Here is a 19,030-nt window from a genome sequence, read left to right as displayed (position 1 = left end):
TTTGAATAATGCTTTTTGTTCCATACATTGAAGGTCCAAAACAACAATGGAATAAAAAATCATAAAAATATGGATTTATTTTTATTTTTAGGTGAGCTATCTTTTAAACAATATTATAAATTTCACTAAGAATTTTGTTGGCTCTAAATTGTATTACAATGGGAAAAAAAAGGTCCATACATTAAATATTGATTGAGTAGCACAGTTAAATCCAGTATTGAAGAACTTTAGTAAACAGTGTCCCATTTTTAATATTGATTTAAATCACTTTTAGCATTTTATAACTCTGTTTTATATTAAATGTTTAATTTGTTCTGGTAACAAAATCTAATTCTCTGCATTTATGCAAAACAATCTGTGGAAGTTGGGAGTGTTGCAATATACCAGTGTTTTAAATGATATTTAAGAAATTAAATATTGATATCATTATAATAGGGATTTTGCAATATATATTGTGTATTGGCAATAAGCGTGGGGTTTATAAAAGGAAATAGGCCTGACATCAAATAGGATATCATGTTAATATTACACATGACTGTATATAAAAAAAGCACTGCTACATTTTTTAATGTGTTGAAATGTTTTGAAAAATAAACATCTAAAATTCATATGTTTGCTTTAAATTCAATCATAGCCAATAATGTTGGGCATTGCCATTTCATGTATATGAGCAGAAGTTAATGAACAGCAGCTTGCTTAAGTGTTTTCCCAGTGAATTAATAACACACAAACGCATCCTGTTTGAGACTATAAACATATTAGGACATACATCTTCACAAAACAATACAAATGCAAAAGTGAACTTAACTGTGCTAGTTAGAATTTTTAATTCATGCCGTGAATGTGCTTTTTTAAAAACACATTCTGTTATAATAGTGTTCTCATTATAATGTTATGTTTTTGACAGAATGGTACTGCACATCTTGCACTTAAATGTATTTTCATTGTTAAAGTGATTCCAGGCATCACTGCATGCTATTGAAGGCAAATGTTTTTATTCATTTAATTCTTTTATTCGTTGGCCAAAAAAGATAAAACACCAAATCTACTTATCATTGTTATTCAAATTTTTTTCTAGATATAGTGATGATATTATTGTCATGATTTTTTTTGTCCAAGATAATCATGTAGTGAATATCATAGGAGTACTACAGATGTTTAGAAAAGTGCTGCTTTTAGTGTGGCTTTTATCCTAGCAGCCCCTTGGAGACATTGTACCTTATCAGATAAAAATAATTTATATTTTACCCTATCAGCTAAAATCATGTGAAAGAGAGCATGTGTATGTGTATGTGTGAGGAAGAAACTATTTAATCTATGAGAAGATGTCTTTTCCTTAGTGTTAGAGAAAAGTTTGTTCAAGGGCCTAAAGCTTAGAAAATCGTAAATTTTTAGTCAAGTTTGATTAATTGTTGAAAACTATTTAAAAGAGTAGTTCAGGAGTTTCCTCTATATAGTGGACTTTAATGGTGGCTAACAGATTGAAGGTCCAAATTTCAGTCTCATTGCAGTTTTAAAAGGCTCTACACGATCCCAGCAGAGGAATAATGGTCTTATCTAGCGAAATGATCGGCTCCCGTCTCCTGATATCATTGTACCTTTTTCGGGATTGTAAAGCCGTTCTTCTGATGCCAGAAGACGAGGACACAATCACTGCAATCACATGCCTTCTTCACCTCGGGAAGATTTGGTGGATTCCTGCTTGTCCCGTAGATGATCTGCTCGCACGCAGATCGGTTTCTTCACTTGAGAAGCTCTCAGCTTTTCCGCCAACAAGTTCCGCCATGTAAATAATGATCCGCCATGGTGCTAGCACACCTCGCTCTTAAAGGGAATTGGAGATGACACTCTAATTGGTTTATTGAATGTTAGACCCATTTTTTATTAAGAGAATAGGGACAACCGATTCCAAAAATGCGCCCTGGCAAACGGACCGTTTTTCCGTTGTTAAAATTGCAAAAGTGGATTTGGACACGCCCTGAGTGCACCTGCACCGTGCACTTTACACTGTCTTTAGATCGTTAAAATAGGGCCCAATGTGTTCATTTCTATTAAACAATAAAAAATGTAATAAAATAATTATGTTTTATTTTTTAAGTATTATGTTTGTTTAGATGGTCTTGATAAAGTCACAAAGTCTTGTTCAGGTGCCAAAAACAATGAGGTACTTACACATTTAACTAGTAGCAGGTTAAAAATCAAAGTCATTAGTAAGGTAAATGAAGCAAACACTTCTAGTGAAAGATTTACAACCACATCCATTGACTGGTTTTCTGCTGTTTCTGCACAAATTCAAAATAACAAATGCTGCACATTGCATACTGAACGGAGCGTTATTGAGCAGTTAGCAAATGTGCCAATCTTTAGTGGGAGATGAAAAGTCCTTTATTGAGTCCTTGGAAAACAACTGAACTTCCAATTAGCCAAGTGAGGTGCCAGAAACCAGGCGAAGGAAAACGTACAAGGACTGTGATGAGATGGCGTTCACCAATGCTTTTAAACAGAACACAAAGCCTTTAGATTCAGCACATAGTATCTTGAATGAATAATTTGCTCGATTAATTTAAAATGGAAATGGGTTTAATGACTGAATGCATCTTCTGAATGCAGTGCCACTAAAGTGTGGTAATATAAAAATTTAATTATAATGATTAAATGTTATTTAGTGCGCTTTGCATTTCCCAGAGCAGACATACATCGGCTGTTTGGCTGAGCCGCAGAGGCATTTGTTGTCAATAAAAAACTATATGTGTGGTCGTTGTTCTAATACAAATTTGCGTCCATGTGCAAACGTAAGCAGTTTGAGGTTTATAACAGTTTCAAAGTCTATAGCAGTCTGGAACGCTGATCCGTTTAAGTCCGTAATGATTAACTGCTCCTGAGCGTCTTTCTGGGATGAAGCTTTTCATTGCCATGACACCCACATTAACGGCAGTTGTCGTCCGCACGCTGCCAGGCTCTTTGGCAGGACTTTACACCAGACTGGGTGTTAGCTGAGCCTTAACTGAGAATTTCCATGGTAATGCTATGGAAACGGCTCCATCCATGCTGTTGTTTACAACAACATAACAGGACAGTGATGAATAACGAGAAGGAAAATGTTATTTCAGAAATAAGTACTTAACAGTAAACCCAGCTTTCACTTTATAATGCTGTGTTGTTGAGTCCATTTTTGTCCTTTAAGCACTTTAATGTCTGATTCTGTTCTCAGATACTTTTCAGTTTTGCCGGGAGAGTCTCTAACCTTCACTTTTAGGCAGATGTTGAGTGCTGCCGTAATTACCGTAAATTACCAGATGACAGTTTTGAGCTGTTCACATCCTTGGACTCAGAAATGATTCATTTCTGTGGGAACGCTGATTGTTGAGTGCGGAAAGATGCCTCATGGTGACATTAAAACACCTCTTTAAGCTCTTGATAAATAGCAAAAACTAAACAGCACTTGGTGACATTATGTATAATAAAATGCCATATTAAACACATTTTGAGTTTTAGTTTCTTCAGCTCACTGAGGCTGTACTTATTTGATCAAAAACATGGTTTAAAGAAAAAATGTGAAATATTATTATGTTTTTAAAATAAATGCTTTTTCACAAGTAAAAATATTCTTACTCAGGTCTCAAGTGTCACATGATCCTTCAGAAATGCTGATTTGATGTTAAGAAACAGTTCTTATTATTATCATTGTTGAACATGTGCTGTTTAATATTTTTGGGCAATCTAAAATGTTTTTAAATCTAGTATATATAGTATATATTCTATCATCTTTTTTGTTGTTGTTTGTTTATTTGTTTGATGTTTAGTGATCACATTTTTGGGGATATATTTTCAATAGAGATGCACTGCAGGAACACAAATATGTAAATACGAATGTGTGAATATTGAAGTGTTTATCCGCAGGATAGCAAGACCTTTAAATGAGGATAATGGCTCTTTGTGACCACGGGCTGCAAAGAATAATATGAACATATCCAGTGCACTTTGGCAGGACAATGTGTCATGGACTATATTAGCATAACGAAAGAGAGAGAGGAAGATTAAATGAGACAGAGAGGAAGAAAGAGTTAGAAAGGGAGTGTATGTGCATCTAGGATTATTTAGAGGCCTTTCCAGACAGAATGCACAATCAGCATCCTCACGGTTTCTCAGCTGTCTGCAATAGATCACCCTGTTAGCATGCAGCTGTCTCGGATCGAGAGAAACCACACTGTTTAAACAGCAGACAGCCCTCTGATTTCAACTCAAATCAGAGGTTAACCAGGCTGTTATAACAAAATTATATCCTCACCAAAAAAGGAGAGATGAGCAAGAGAGAGAAGATGAGTACTGAGTGTACATACGTGTATACTTGCGTGTGCACTGCGATAAAAAAAACCCACAACTATTATTTTTGTTTCGTTTTCTGAAGAAAGATCTAAACATATTTAGACAAGCAAAAATTACTTGAAGTAAAACTCTTTTAATTACTCATTTTAATTATTGAATGTTAAATTTATATTTTCAATTACTTGTTTTCATCTTTATTTCCTGTTTTAAACATAAGACTCACTTAATGTTGCATTTATGCATTTTTGTTACATTAATGCTTTTTGTGATTTATGACAAAATAAACAAATACAAGCATAAAAATTCTAAATTTTGCAATATTTTGTTTATTAGATTATTTATTATTAAGTATAATGTTACTATAAACCTGTCACAATAGACAATATAAACTTCCTCAGTATGCGCTTAGTCACTCATCTATGTATTTTTGTTTCATTAATGCTCTTTATGTTATGAGGTTGCACTTTTGGAACATTTTCTTATTACTTTCTTATTTGTTTTATCATTTATTTAACAATTATAATACTACATTATATTTGTATTATTATTTATTATCATGATAAAAAAAATGACTCTACTAATACCTCTCTTTCTTTCTCTTTCTCATTTTCCTCTCAGACACCTTCGCCAGTAAAGTGGCAGCGATACAGGATCAGTACGCCGACGCGTCTATCGGAAACGTGACGGGCAGCAACGCCGTGAATGTCTTCTTGGGCATCGGAGTGGCCTGGTCCATCGCCGCCATCTACCATAACTCAAAGGGTCACGAATTCAAGGTGGAGCCGGGTAACCTGGCCTTTTCTGTCACCCTCTTCACCATTTTCGCCTTTATCTGCGTGGCGGTGCTCATGTACCGTCGCCGGCCTGACATCGGTGGTGAGCTGGGGGGTCCACGGACTGCTAAAGGGCTGACCACCATGCTTTTCGTCAGCCTCTGGCTCCTCTACATCCTGTTCTCCTCTCTGGAGGCTTACTGCCACATCAAGGGCTTCTAAACACACGTACACGCACTCACTCACACACGCACATGCACACAGAACTACACACCTTCACACAGTGACACACACCATCATGCATTCTGTGGAAAAATTCGCAAAGACTAAAGACTGCAGAGGAAGGCAACAGCGGCGGACTCGGTACCGGGTTCACGGATAATCGTTTTCCGCAGACCATCGGCCCGTTCTTCTGTTCTCTCAATATGCCATTCCTTCATCCTCATCTTCCTCTGTTTGTTGTGTGACTGCATCTGATTGGACGGGGTTTGACCACAAGGTTCAAACATCAAATCTAGACTATAAAAGCTACTATTGTTACCTTTAACTACTGTAGTTGTGCTTTTTTAACCTAAACCAGTATAAAAGCCACGTGGGACTGTGGAATCTGTAAGCTCCCTTCATAGTGCCATGGAACTCTAGGTAATGAGGCTGTGTGTTAAAGGTCTGTTGTCTTAACTGGGACCGAGCGGTACTGTCATTTTGCTCGGGTGATTTTTTCAGACACACTACTTTGTGTTTACAGATTATGTAATCGGAGTGGTCCTAAACAGCTTTTGTTGTTCTCAAGAGCAGCTTGTAGTTCCTGTGAAGGCCAGTTTTTATCCCGCTCTTGCACTGGTGCAGTTCATTCCAGTTCAGAAAGAAAATAATAATAAAGAGAGTGCAGTACGCCAGTTCTAATATCTCCCAGCGCTGAAGCTTTAGAGACCAGAGGTGCACTAGTGCAAGACTTTGATTCAAAAGCCTTGATCTGACACACTCAAAGATCCTAAAGTGCTAGCAAAAGAGCTCAATTTTCTGATACAAACACACTGCGGCTTGTTACTGATTTGATTATTAATTTATGCAATTGATGGACCGTGTATGAGGTCAGCGTAGTGAAGATAATCCAGCATGCGACATGCTTTTGCCAACATCACATCGAGAGTTTACAATTACGACTGTTACTTTCCGTCCAAGCATACATTTACGGACACACACTATGAGAATTACGCAAAACCAGTGGCCATACTTTCAGCGATTTGTTCTCAGACACACAATTTGCAAGCATGTATAATAGGTAGTCTTTTGCTTGATTGACTTGCTCATTCAGGTACAGTCAGTCACTCATCTATGTGGAGTTTACGAGGGCACGCTTTCCCTCCAACCCTGCTGAGATTGCTTCTTTGTACTTTGTAGATTCGCTGCATACTGAGCTGTAAGGTAAATCTCATAGAGTAGTCACAATTTTAGACGTAGGTCGATTTTAAAAGCAGACATTGTAGAACTAATCTGAATTTGACTCTTAACATCTTTAGGTTAGCATGGATTAACACAAACTAACTGAAGAAAAAAAAAAATTAGCTCTGTTTTTGAAAATGCAATTCCAGGATTTTTCACTCTCCTTTCCCAAGGTCGATTTTCAGTCTTAGTGGGGCAGTAAATATATAAAATCGTGTTTCTGGACTGAGCACAGTAGATCTGACGTAGATGTTTTGAACTTCATCTACTGTGTAGTTTGCGCCAAATTTGCCAAAGGAAAAATCTTTCTAATGGAGAACTGCAGTGTGCCACACAGCCCTTGAAGTGGGTTTTGTATTTCCAATCGTACCTTTTTTTACCCACACCAAAAATGTCCTTGCAAGGATAAAGAGGCCTTGGTGACGTTTGTTATAGGTGTTTGTACTGAAGGGATCCAGCCTACAGCTCTTTTACTGCATCTGAACACCTTTTCTTGTAATGAAAGAGTGTTTTTAAAGGGATTCTGTGTTGGGGTTTGTAGTTTCAGAAGCTTGATTTTGAAAGAGAAGAAAAAGCTGTTTATTCTTTCTTTCTTGTTCTGTTTATTTTGTTTTACATTTTGAATTAAGGGAAACTATACTGTACCAGCTTCAGGGCATTTCTGTAGGAAGCCTTTGATGATGACCTTCAGTCCCTGATGAAGATGGTCCGCTGTTGCTTGCTAATTCTAAGATCCACAAGAAAGACACTACAAACAAAGAAAGACAAAACCAACATCAATAAGACTTTTCCTGAAGCCTAATATCTATTTAACCAACAAACAAACAGGTGAAGTTGGAGTGAAGTTGGTGAAATCATGTGAATTACAGCCATACCAAGTTCTGCCGAGAAGACTTTCACAGACTATTGCTGTACGTGCTGCTCGCTAGCCGTCACACCACCCGACCGCAGGTGCGCCTCTCCGTACGGGGCGTTCAAACTGTACATGGTCTCTACGGTTTATACTGTATATGTATTCGCTTTGGCAGAGCAGGGGTCAGCAATTGAGCGTCTGTGCTCTGTGGTCTGTAAATCAGGGTGTGGCTGCATTGGAACCGCCCCCCTGTGGAACCTAGCCCCTCCCTTTACCCCGCCCCCTTGTTTGCCATGTCCATATTTGGAATGTTAATGTGCTTCGTGTTGACAGTGCATGGATGCTAACCTGTCTGTATATAGTACGCAGAATCCCCTTCATTAATGTAGTTGACAGAAGTTTGAAAGCTGTTTAGATATTCCGATTTTTGTTTTGGTTGCTTGTTCGTTTGATTTTCCTGTCCGTAAATTTCATTTGAATGTTTCGTTTTGTTTCGTTTTTTTTTTTTTTTTTTTTACTTGCACATGTATATTAAAAAGGCAGTATCTGTCATTTAGTACAGGAGCACATGTACAAACGAAGGAAGCAATATATCAAGGGCCTTTGCTTGGTTGTTGCAATGGTTATATTATTTAACAATATGAAATATTTCATCACCGAAGCGTTCAGGCGTGTATGTATATACTGTACAGGAGAATGAAGGCAGAGTCACAGCTCGGCCGTTATCAAAGAGAGAATACAACGTATTTATTTGAGACTTCAGAATGACAAATATTGCCTTTTGGATTGATTGTTGCATAGAGCTTGTTTTGTTCTAGTTTCTTCGCTGAGCAGTGTGAGCGTGTGTGTGTGTGTGTGTGTATGTGTGTGTGCGAGTCTGTGTGTGTTTGTTTGGTCGGTCTGGAGCAGTCTGTGATATTTGTAAGAATTAAGGGAACATATAGTCCATTATTTATCTGCTCCAAGTCTGTAAACTATCTTGCAAAAATCAGTGAACCATCTGGAAAATGTCTGTAAAACATTAGGAGAATGTGTGTGAAGCGTCAGGGTTTGCCTTGTGTATGTCTTACATTCCTAAATCCCCTCTCTCTTCCTCACTGCTCAGATGGACTCTAGTCTTTCAGGGGTTTAATACTAATCTTTGATAATATTATTTCCTCCTCTTCCCTCTCTCTATTTCACTCTCATTCTCTCTCTCTTATCCAAGGCCTCACTAACATCTTGCATTAATATGTCCAGTGAAATGATGTAGGCTGTATGTTGTAAACAATCGCAGTGTATATGTGTAACGGTGTTCCTGGTATTCCTGAACAGTGAGTATATGTGTGTAAATGTCTACATATCACTTATTTATAATGTATAAATTTATAGCATGTACAAAGGTTTGCAAAACCACTTATACTGCAGAGAATATTGTTCTTAACTAGTAATTTTGTCTTGTTTTCCAGTAAGAAATCTAAAATAATTATTTTTTGTTGTTTCAAGAAAAATAAATTATGCAATTTAATGAGATTTATGCTTAAAAAGAAGAGGGTAAAAATGTAATGTTAAGAAGATAATATTTATTCAGGAAAACAAGACAAAATGCATTTTTTTTGCAGTGTAAACAACATGGCAGAAAACTCTCATGCCAAAGCAGGATTGAATGTATTGTATGTAATGTAATAGCTGGTCTAAATGAAGGCTGTAAGTTTTATTATCTTATCTGTCTTGTACAGATCGAGGGGCTCAAATCATTGTGTGTGTTTGATCGCTGTAAGCTAATGCTAAGAGTCATGTTAATGCAAGAGTGTGCGGCCTTGTGGAATAGTATGTCTTACACAGTCCTCTGTCATGGGCTTATTAAAGCTGACTATTTTCCTCCTCTCTCTCTCTCTCTATCACTTCTTTCTCTCTTGCAATTTTCGCTTTATTTCGCACAGTTTTGTTTTGATCGTTAGGTTGTTTTAATTTCAATTGGAATAAGTAAATATGAGATTTTTTTTCGTTTTTGTTTTGATTTATTTTTGTGTTGCACTCAATCTAATAAGATGGACGTCCACCTAACTGTGATTGCTCCCCTAGTACACCTCTACACAGGAAATAAAGTTTGGAATATCCTGTTTAGAGCCAAGTGGCTGCAGTGTGTCTCTTTTTATGATTGTGGTTCTGAATAAGCACACACACACATACGTTACTGATGTCCAGCAGACAGAAGGTGTCATCTTTAATGGTTTTGTGGAAACTTCTTTACTTGACTGCAACGCTGCATAATTTAAAGGGGTAGATTGCCCAAAAATATAAATTCAGGCAGTAATTACTCACCCTCATGTCGAGGTAAGGGTCGGGGTCAGATTCCAACAAAAATATCTTAATTTGTGTTCCGAAGATGAAGGTCTTTTGGGTTTAGAGCAACATGAGGGTGAGTAATTAATGACAGAATTAAAAGTTTTGGGCAACTGAACACTTAGTAGTTACTAACAAATATTAATTAACTACACTATCTAAAGGTGATCAATATTTTATATAATTATTTTTTTTATTCACAAACTTATGGTTGACAACCTTATGGCCAAATTTTCCTCGGCGGATTTTAGCATGCAAAATGTAGTCATTTCAATAGAAATCCATGCTGTAATGCTTGAGGGATGAAGTCACGCAGATTAGCTTGTGACTTGAGTTGTGATTCATGCATCGCTACTGACAATGGGCCGTTCTTCGAAGAAATTTCACTGCAAGGAAATTAATGTAACCACACATTCATTAATGTAACAATGCACACTCAAGACTGCTTAAATCTTTTCCCTCGTCACTGTTGGACACCCATGGGGCAGTCCATGAGTCAATCCATAATTCTGTTCTGGTGGTTCTGGTGAAACTGAACTTGGACTCACCTTGTCTGTTAAAAATGGACTTCAGGAACAGATAAAATTCAAAAGTTTCACTTGTCAGTTCTTTACAAACAAGAAGGAAACAAGGCTTTACTGACCAAATATAAGAGGGCACACTCACTCGTCCTTCAGTTCTGCATGAACAATATGAGACAAAATATCAACTTATATTGTACTGAATAGCTACATAGAAGGTGGTTTCTTTAACATTTACATTTAGACATTTTGCAGATGCTTTTATCCAAAGCAACTTAGATTTGGGGTAAACATAACGCGATTCTTCTTAAACCGGCGAACAGACACTAGAAGTGCCCGGTAATGCTGTGTTTTACCCATTGTTCAAATAAGTACAAGCTAGAAAGAGAGGGAATAAAAAACACAGAAATACATTTCTTTCTTTTTTTCCGATGAAGTCAAGTAGCTTCGAAAGAGATGAATTTTCAGCTGTCGCTTGAAAATTGTCAGGATTTCAGCATTCCGGATGGTGTGGGATGATCCCTCCACCACCCAGGAATGGTGAACGAGAATGTTCTGGAAAGTGATTTTGAGCCTCTCTGTGATGGTACCACGAGGCGTCAAGGGGTAGTACACTCAGAAAGCCATCCCAGATGTTAAGGAACTTTTTAGTTTTTTCAGGTTTTAGAAAAATATCCCTCTTTGTAAAGTTAATGTAATATAAATGTTTGGTATCCACACTCTTCAGAAACCACACAAAGTAAATATGACGATAATCCATACAAATACAGTTAATTTGTCAATACCTTCTGAAGATAGATAGATAGAAAAATACTAATGTTTCAAAACATAAACTTCCTGCCAGTTGTTATATAGAGATTTATGAGTTCATGATTGACGTAAATGTCAGTGTGTTCTGTAGCTCAATTAAGAAGTGACGCTGAAGAACAGTGACTTATGTGCCTATATTGTGGTTTTGTCTCGGTGTACATGCGACAGGAAGTGCGCAAGACCCCAGGTCTGAACACATACTAAAGCCACACTCTCTAATTTATCTTCAGAGTGCTATTTTTTGCTAAGTGTATTCCATAATTCACGTTTAGGAATTCAGATGCTCTGAAATAGAAATATGTCAAAACTTGTAGTGAAGATAATTTAATTAGATATCACATAGTTTATGTAAAATGTAAAGTGTTGCACTCTTTATTGGTATGGAGATTAGTAGGCCTATGTGTATTTCTTAAAATGTTTGCAGTGTTTTTTTTATTACTTAGAAGCACCATAATTAAATTGTAATTCACAGGGACTACTGGACAGAAATGTATACGTTATTTTAAAGTGCAAAGTAAATGTACTAAATCTGCAAATAAAGCTTTGTAAAACCTTAACTTGCATTTTTAAAACACTATGTTGTTATGTTCCATTGATTAATCAAATGTTCTGTCCAGACTTGCAGTTGTAACGCCCATATGAAACAGGTTAAAAAAAAGTCAAAGTGCAGAAACCACAAGTATGGAAAAGGCCCTCTCACTTCTCCTACAAGTTGCACAACAAACTTGCATCATGCTTCACAAAATGTTTTATGTCATGCATGAGAGTTGGCCTTTGGCAATATAGATAGATAGATAGATAGATAGATAGATAGATAGATAGATAGATAGATAGATAGATAGATAGATAGATAGATAGATAGATAGATAGATAGATAGATAGATAGATAGATAGATAGATAGATAGATAGATAGATAGATATTGAGAATGTTTGTTTTGGGGTGGACTATCCCTTAAAAAGGGTAGCACAGGCATTTGCAACTGGGAGTCAGAATGCTTTAAATATTCATTGTTTATTTGTGATTGAAAAGCACCCTCATTTGAAACGCATAGTGCGTCTGGCCTCATGTGAAAAGCCTGGGAAGCCCACTGCAGTGTAGAATGTGACAGGAGGGCAGATTAAAGACTGTACAACTTCATAATATCCACATAGATTCATCCATCATCCAGAACACACAAGTGTCAGCTGTGTTTCTGCTCGTATGCCTCATATGTATCAAAAACCTACAGAATGTTTATGTTTTTAAGTCATTTAGGCTCAATTCATTTCAATTCATGTTTATTTGTATAGCACTTTTTACGATACAAATCATTGCAAAGCAACTTTACAGAAAATTGAGTTCCTACAATATTTAGTAGTAGCTTATCAGTTGTGACTCAGTTTATGTGCGTATGACAGAAATTTTCAGAAAAATTAAAACAAGACGTAGTCAACTAGACGATGAACACTATTAACAGCAATTAGTATATGATGCTGTATGTATGTTAGTATGTTGTTTCAGGGTTAGGATCATCTGAGGTGCTCTGAGGGGTCAACATCATCTCTTCTCAGGTGTTCTGGATCCAGACTGGAGCTTGTGTAAAAATTAATTAGTTTAACCCAAGCTAATAAAGAATAATGTGCATTTGATCAGATCAGACAACTGCAGTCACAAGTTAAGAGATGCATTATTTGAATGCTTGGTGAAAGAGATGTGTTTTTAATCTAGATTTAAACAGAGAGAGTGTGACTGAACCCCGAACATTATCAGGAAGGCTATTCCAGAGTTTGGGGGCCAAATGCAAAAAAGCTCTACCTCCTTTAGTGGACTTTACTATTGTAGGTACTACCAGAAGTCCAGCATTTTGTCCAACTCTTTCAGTAATTTAGTGGGTACAGGATCTAATAAATTTTTTGTTGGTTTAGATGCAAATACATTTATTTAGCTCTTCCTGTTCTATAGTTGTAAAGCACTGCAGTTTATCTTTGGGTGGGATGGATGAAACTGAAGTGTTAGATGCTGTAGAATTTACATTCACTATTGTATTTCGGATGTTATCTATTTTATCAGTGAAGAAATTCATAAAGTCATTACAATTAAACTGTGAGGGAATATTTAATTCCGGTGGCGTCTGGTTATTTGTTAATCTATACACTGTGCTAAATAAAAACCTTGGATTGTTTTGGTTATTTTCAATTGGTTTGTGGATATGCTCAGCCCTGGCAGTTTTTAGGTCCTGTCTATAGCTGGACATTCTGTTTTTCCACGCAATTCTAAAAACATCCGAGTTAGTTTTTCTCCATTTGCGTTCAAGACTACGAGTTTCTTTCTTGAGAGAATGGGTATTACTGTTATACCATGGCACAGTACGTTTCTCTTTAACCTTTTTCAGTTTGATGGGGGCAAAAGTTTCTAATGTATTAGAGAAAATAGTGCCCATGTTGCCAGTCATTTCATCTAGTTCGTGTGTATTTTTGGCTTCAAATAACAGTTGAGATAGATCAGGCAGGTTATTTGTGAATCTGTCTTTGGTGACTGGAACAATAGTTCTGTCCAGACGGTAACACTGAGCCATTTAGTTAATATCACGATACAAGGAAATAGTCTGTAACATCATCACTTTGAGGTATGATATCTATATCAGTAAGATCGATTCCATGCAATATAATTAAATATAGTGGGCGCGGTGACATTTTGCTTGACTTCAAATAGAGTTTATTAGGTCATTAACAAGTCCTAATGCATCTTTTGTATTATCAAAGTGAATATTAAAATCTCCAACAATTAGCGCTTTATCAACAATAAACAAACGGTCTGCAAATCTGCAAATTCTTTTAGGAATTCTGCATACGGCCCTGGTGGTCTGTACACAGTAGCCAGAGCAAGCGATACATTAGATTTCTTTTGCATATCTGACAGTGTAACATTAAGCAGAAGTATTTCAATGAGTTAAACCTGTATCCTGTTTTCTGGCTAACTTGAGAATATTACTATAAATTGTTGCAACACCTCCTCCACGACCAGTCTGACGGGGCTCATGTTTATAACAGTAGTTTGGTGGAGCAGACTTATTTAGACCAAAATAATCATTTGGTTTTAGCCAGGTTTCAGTCAAGCAAAGTACGTCAAAACTATTATCTGTGATCATTTCATTTACAATAACTGCTTTTGTTCATTTATTTTACATTTTTCTGGTTTAATCACGAATAGATTATTTCTAGATCCTACATTAAATTTATATTTTTTCCTCATTATTCGGGGAACAGATACAGTCTTCATAGATTGGACAGTGCAAGTACTTTTATCATTTAAGGAGGTAGAACAAAAGTCATCGTAGTAGTTATTTGAGAATTGGCCTGCTAGTCATATGGAGCGAAGTGTCCTGGAGATGTTGATCGACAGGAGTTGTGCTCCGACTCTGCTGGGGTGAAGGCCGTCAGCGCGAAAAAGCCTAGGACGCTCCCAGAAAAGATTCCACTTATTTACAAAGAGCAGTTTCTGTTCTTTACACCGTGACAACAAACATTAATTTAAAGCAACAGTGTCCTCGTCAAAACGTGGGCAGTGGTCCGTGAACGTCTCGATCAGGCTCCTGAAGTCCCTCTTCAGTGTCTCCGTCTGCCACAGCGTCGTGTTGTTAAGGCTCTCTTCAGCCTTCAGGATCGCAGGTTTCTGCACAGAAACATTGAGAACATGACACTGGCTTGTGTCCTCCGCTGTGGATGCACCGAATGCAGCTCTAACGTGTCCTCACTTGCACTCAAAGGTAGACATACATCCGCCATTAAAGCAAGTAACAGTGGATAAAGCAATGGTAATGTGTGTGAATAGAGTATTAGCAATGCAAGTGGGATTAGCGGCAACCACGCTGGCAATGCTACGGGCTATAAGCTAAGTAGCGGACTCAGAAAATCAAAATAAAACTGGTGATAACAAGGCGCTCTGATTGTTTTTGTTGTAGAATATGATAAAGGATATATTCACACATTATAGAAACGTAAATGATGGTCTATAAAATAGATTTTTAATATAAAAAATTGTCAATACACATGGCAGCAACAAACAGGAAGTCATTACTCCAGTCTTTGGTCAAATGCTGCCATTTGAGAGGCAGAATATTCAAAATAATCATAAACACCAGTATGTCTAAATGCTTTTCATTAAAGTTTAAAATGATTTGATGTGAAGCATTTATGTCAGAATCAGACTTAATCAGTTGTTTTCAGATCCAAATGCTTTTTATGAGAGAGCATCTGCTGGCGTCCAGACACATCATTTTATTATAGTCATTCTCTTTTCTCTCTCTATCTCTCTCATTTACTAGTATTTTGCTGCTTTAAATTGCTTTTTAACTATGATTTTAATGAATTCGCAGAAATGATGTTCATTAATAACACAAGCCATTCAGTATTGTGTGTTGTGCGTGAATGTGTGCATTTCTAAACAGATATCATTCAGATAGGACCATCTTGGACCATGTGAAGAGTTTTAAATGTCAAATAAATGGCAGAGCAGTGGTCCCTGCCCTTTAGAGTGTGTGTGAATGTATCACACGATGTTAGAGGGCCTGCCACGGTGACTTGTGTTTAACCAAATAAATGTTAGCAGCAAAGATGACACATAGAGTCATATGAAAGGCTCATCCTGAATAGCTTAAAACATTCTGGCCTTGTTTTTATGTTACACTGTGTTGTTATATTCTCAAACAGTGTTCATTATGTTTTAAGAGGTATTCGATGAGGTTGTTCTCTTTCTGGGCAATTATTCAGCTTGTTATTGAGACGCTTTTATGCAGTCTGTGGAGGCACCTCAAAGGAATTTTTAAATTGCAAATGGAAGTAATAGAAACCAAGTGTCCTTATCCACATATGCAAATAACAACAGGTTTTATTTCATTCCAGGGGATATCTCAGCTCTGAGTGTGTCTGAAGCTGTTTGAAAATGCAGCAGCTTTTTATGACACTACAACACTATCTCTAAATATAATTATTTTGTGAATTGTTTTGTCCAATAATTGTTTCCTTGAATCCCACACAGCAGCATCAAGCAATTTACACACAATTTATTTGAGACACCATTCCCATTCCTGGTTTCAATTTTTTGCCTAGGTGAGTAGATGACATGACTGCAAAAATAAATAAATAAATAAAACAGCCCTTTGAACACTTTTTCAAAAACTTTGAACACTTTTACAAGTGTAAGATGTCTAGTGAGGGTCAGTGTTGGGCAGTAAGGCATTACTTAGTAACACATTACTGTAATTTGATTACTTTTTTAGTAATGGAGTAATCTAATGTGTTATATTTTTTTTAAATAGTAATTAGAGTATAGTAACAAGCCGAGGTCTCTTTACGTTACTGCAGAGACTCGTGTGTGTGCGGGATTCGGGAGAATAAACGGGACTCTACTAAAATAGAAATATCAAAACATAAAATATCGCAAACAAATAAATTGTTATTCATCTATTGCACAAAAGCGACATGAACTAATATAAAATCTAAACGATTAGCCGGTGCAAGTGTATGCAGAGCTTCTATTTAGACTATAACACGTGTTTGCAGCGTTGAGCAATGCAGTGCTGAAATTTGCATGCTCATGTTTCCTCTCATTATAACACATGAATTGTAGACATTATGAAATATTAATTATGCATATATTTATTGTGTTATATCAGAGATTTGTGAGATTGCGATGAACTAAGATGCCTTTTAGAGATTTTAAATGCAGCGCTCTTTGCTTGCATTCTGCCAAACCATGCACACAACAGCCACTTGCTTTAGTTAAATATAAGTGTTCTGCAAATGTTGATGCTTTAATAGCAAATATTTTCATAGAGAAAAAAAGTAATGTAACTAGTAATGTAACTAATTACTAATTACTTTTGAAATAAAGTAATCAGAAAAGTAACGTGATTAATTTTAAAAGGAGTAATCGGTAATCAGTAATTTGATTACATTTTCAGAGTAACTTGCCCAACACTGGTGAGGGTATATATTTGAGTTCAATAAAAAAAGAAAAAAGAAAATGTGAAAGTTTTGATAACCATGAGACAAAAGGTTTGTTTACCTAAAGCTTCATTATGGTATATACTAATTATATTTTAAATATTTTTTATTTTGTGTGGGTTTTTTTTGACTAAACTCCCACTTGCCTCAAAGACACGAGGCAAGTGGAAACACTCTTACACAATAGTAATGATTAAATACATAAATCACATTTAACAATCTAATGCCTTTTGTTAGTTGACTAATCTGAATTAAAACTGATTAAGCAATTCTGTCTCAATTAACATAATTTTATTATTATCATCCATTATGTCGTTTTACAGTAGTAAAGACCACAAACAAACTTTGATTTCAAATAAAATTAACAATTCAGTTAGATGTGTATTTCACTTCAAGGATGTATTGTGCTAATACAGATACTATAGAGGAACTCTCCCTCTCTCATTATTCAATGAATAAAATGATTAAGAAAACCCACATGAGTAAGACATGATTGGAGACATGTTTATTTTTCAGTAATTAGCCCTAAAGCTGAAGTGCTAAATTTCATTACCACAAGATTAACAGTAGCCACTCGCTATTCATTTAGGATGCCCCTTGTCTCAAACCCTCTGTTGTTTAACAGACCATAACAGGAATGAAAACTGGCCATTGCAAGGCTGCATATCAAACCATGGCCTGCCATTTTAAACAATGGAGCACTTTAGTCCATTGGAAGCAGCTAATTATTAGCTAATTATACTGGTTGCCGCTTTCCAAGAAGTGTATCAATGTTCTCTTTCTACATGGATACATTTAATACTGCACCTCAATAAAGTGAAGCCAACATTAAAATATATAGATGGAATAAGCAAACTGTGTTATAAAATGAGCTCGGAGAGGAATAGGGAAGAACGCTTTACTCAATAACACGGAGATCCTCTTTAAGGACAGAATGTGGCTTTGCTCTGTCACTATTCTGGGTATAGAACACCAGTGTGCTCTGACCATTTTCTACATGTAGAACTATTATACACTGTTTCAATTCATATGCTACACTGCTCTGCTCTTTTACTGTTACAGCTTTTTCACTATTCTGTTCTGTCACTATTCTTCACTATTGTGCTCTGTCACTGTTCACAATATACAGTAGAACACTATTCTGCTTTGTCACTATTCTATAGGTAAAGCACTATTCTGCTCTAATTATTCTATAACACTATTCTGCTCTGTCACTATTCTATAGGTAAAGCACTATTCTGCTCTAATTATTCTATAACACTATTCTGCTCTGTCACTATTCTCTAGGTAAAGCACTATTCTGCTCTAATTATTCTATAACACTATTCTGCTCTGTCACTATTCTATAGGTAAAGCACTATTCTGCTCTAATTATTCTATAACACTATTCTGCTCTGTCACTATTCTATAGGTAAAGCACTATTCTGCTCTAATTATTCTATAACACTATTCTGCTCTGTCACTATTCTCTAGGTAAAGCACTATTCTGCTCTAATTATTCTATAACACTATTCTGCTCTGTCACTATTCTATAGGTAAAGCACTATTCTGCTCTAATTATTCTATAACACTATTCTGCTCTGTCACTATTCTATAGGTAAAGCACTATTCTGCTCTAATTATTCTATAACACTATTCTGCTCTGTCACTATTCTCTAGGTAAAGCACTATTCTGCTCTAATTATTCTATAACACTATTCTGCTCTGTCACTATTCTATAGGTAAAGCACTATTCTGCTCTAATTATTCTATAACACTATTCTGCTCTGTCACTATTCTATAGGTAAAGCACTATTCTGCTCTAATTATTCTATAACACTATTCTGCTCTGTCACTATTCTATAGGTAAAGCACTATTCTGCTCTAATTATTCTATAACACTATTCTGCTCTGTCACTATTCTATAGGTAAAGCACTATTCTGCTCTAATTATTCTATAACACTATTCTGCTCTGTCACTATTCTATAGGTAAAGCACTATTCTGCTCTAATT

The 19,030-nt window shown here is 36.2% G+C and overlaps 1 protein-coding gene across 7 annotated transcripts in view; it reads left to right on the top strand.

Moving 5' to 3' along the window:
• slc8a1b (solute carrier family 8 member 1b) overlaps positions 1-9,508 on the top strand; it is a 90,460-nt gene extending 80,952 nt beyond the window's left edge. For all 7 annotated transcript variants that reach the window (XM_026285592.1, XM_026285593.1, XM_026285594.1 and 4 more), the window contains exon 7: positions 4,945-9,508. In XM_026285592.1, the coding sequence (XP_026141377.1) occupies positions 4,945-5,321 (377 nt within the window). In that variant the 3' untranslated portion in view covers positions 5,322-9,508. The remainder of the gene's footprint in view (positions 1-4,944) is intronic.
• Positions 9,509-19,030: the final 9,522 nt, after the last annotated feature.

This window comes from Carassius auratus, chromosome 17 (genome assembly GCF_003368295.1).
Source record: "Carassius auratus strain Wakin chromosome 17, ASM336829v1, whole genome shotgun sequence".
Classification (NCBI taxonomy): Eukaryota; Metazoa; Chordata; class Actinopteri; order Cypriniformes; family Cyprinidae; genus Carassius; species Carassius auratus.
This window is presented reverse-complemented; position numbering and strand designations above follow the sequence as displayed.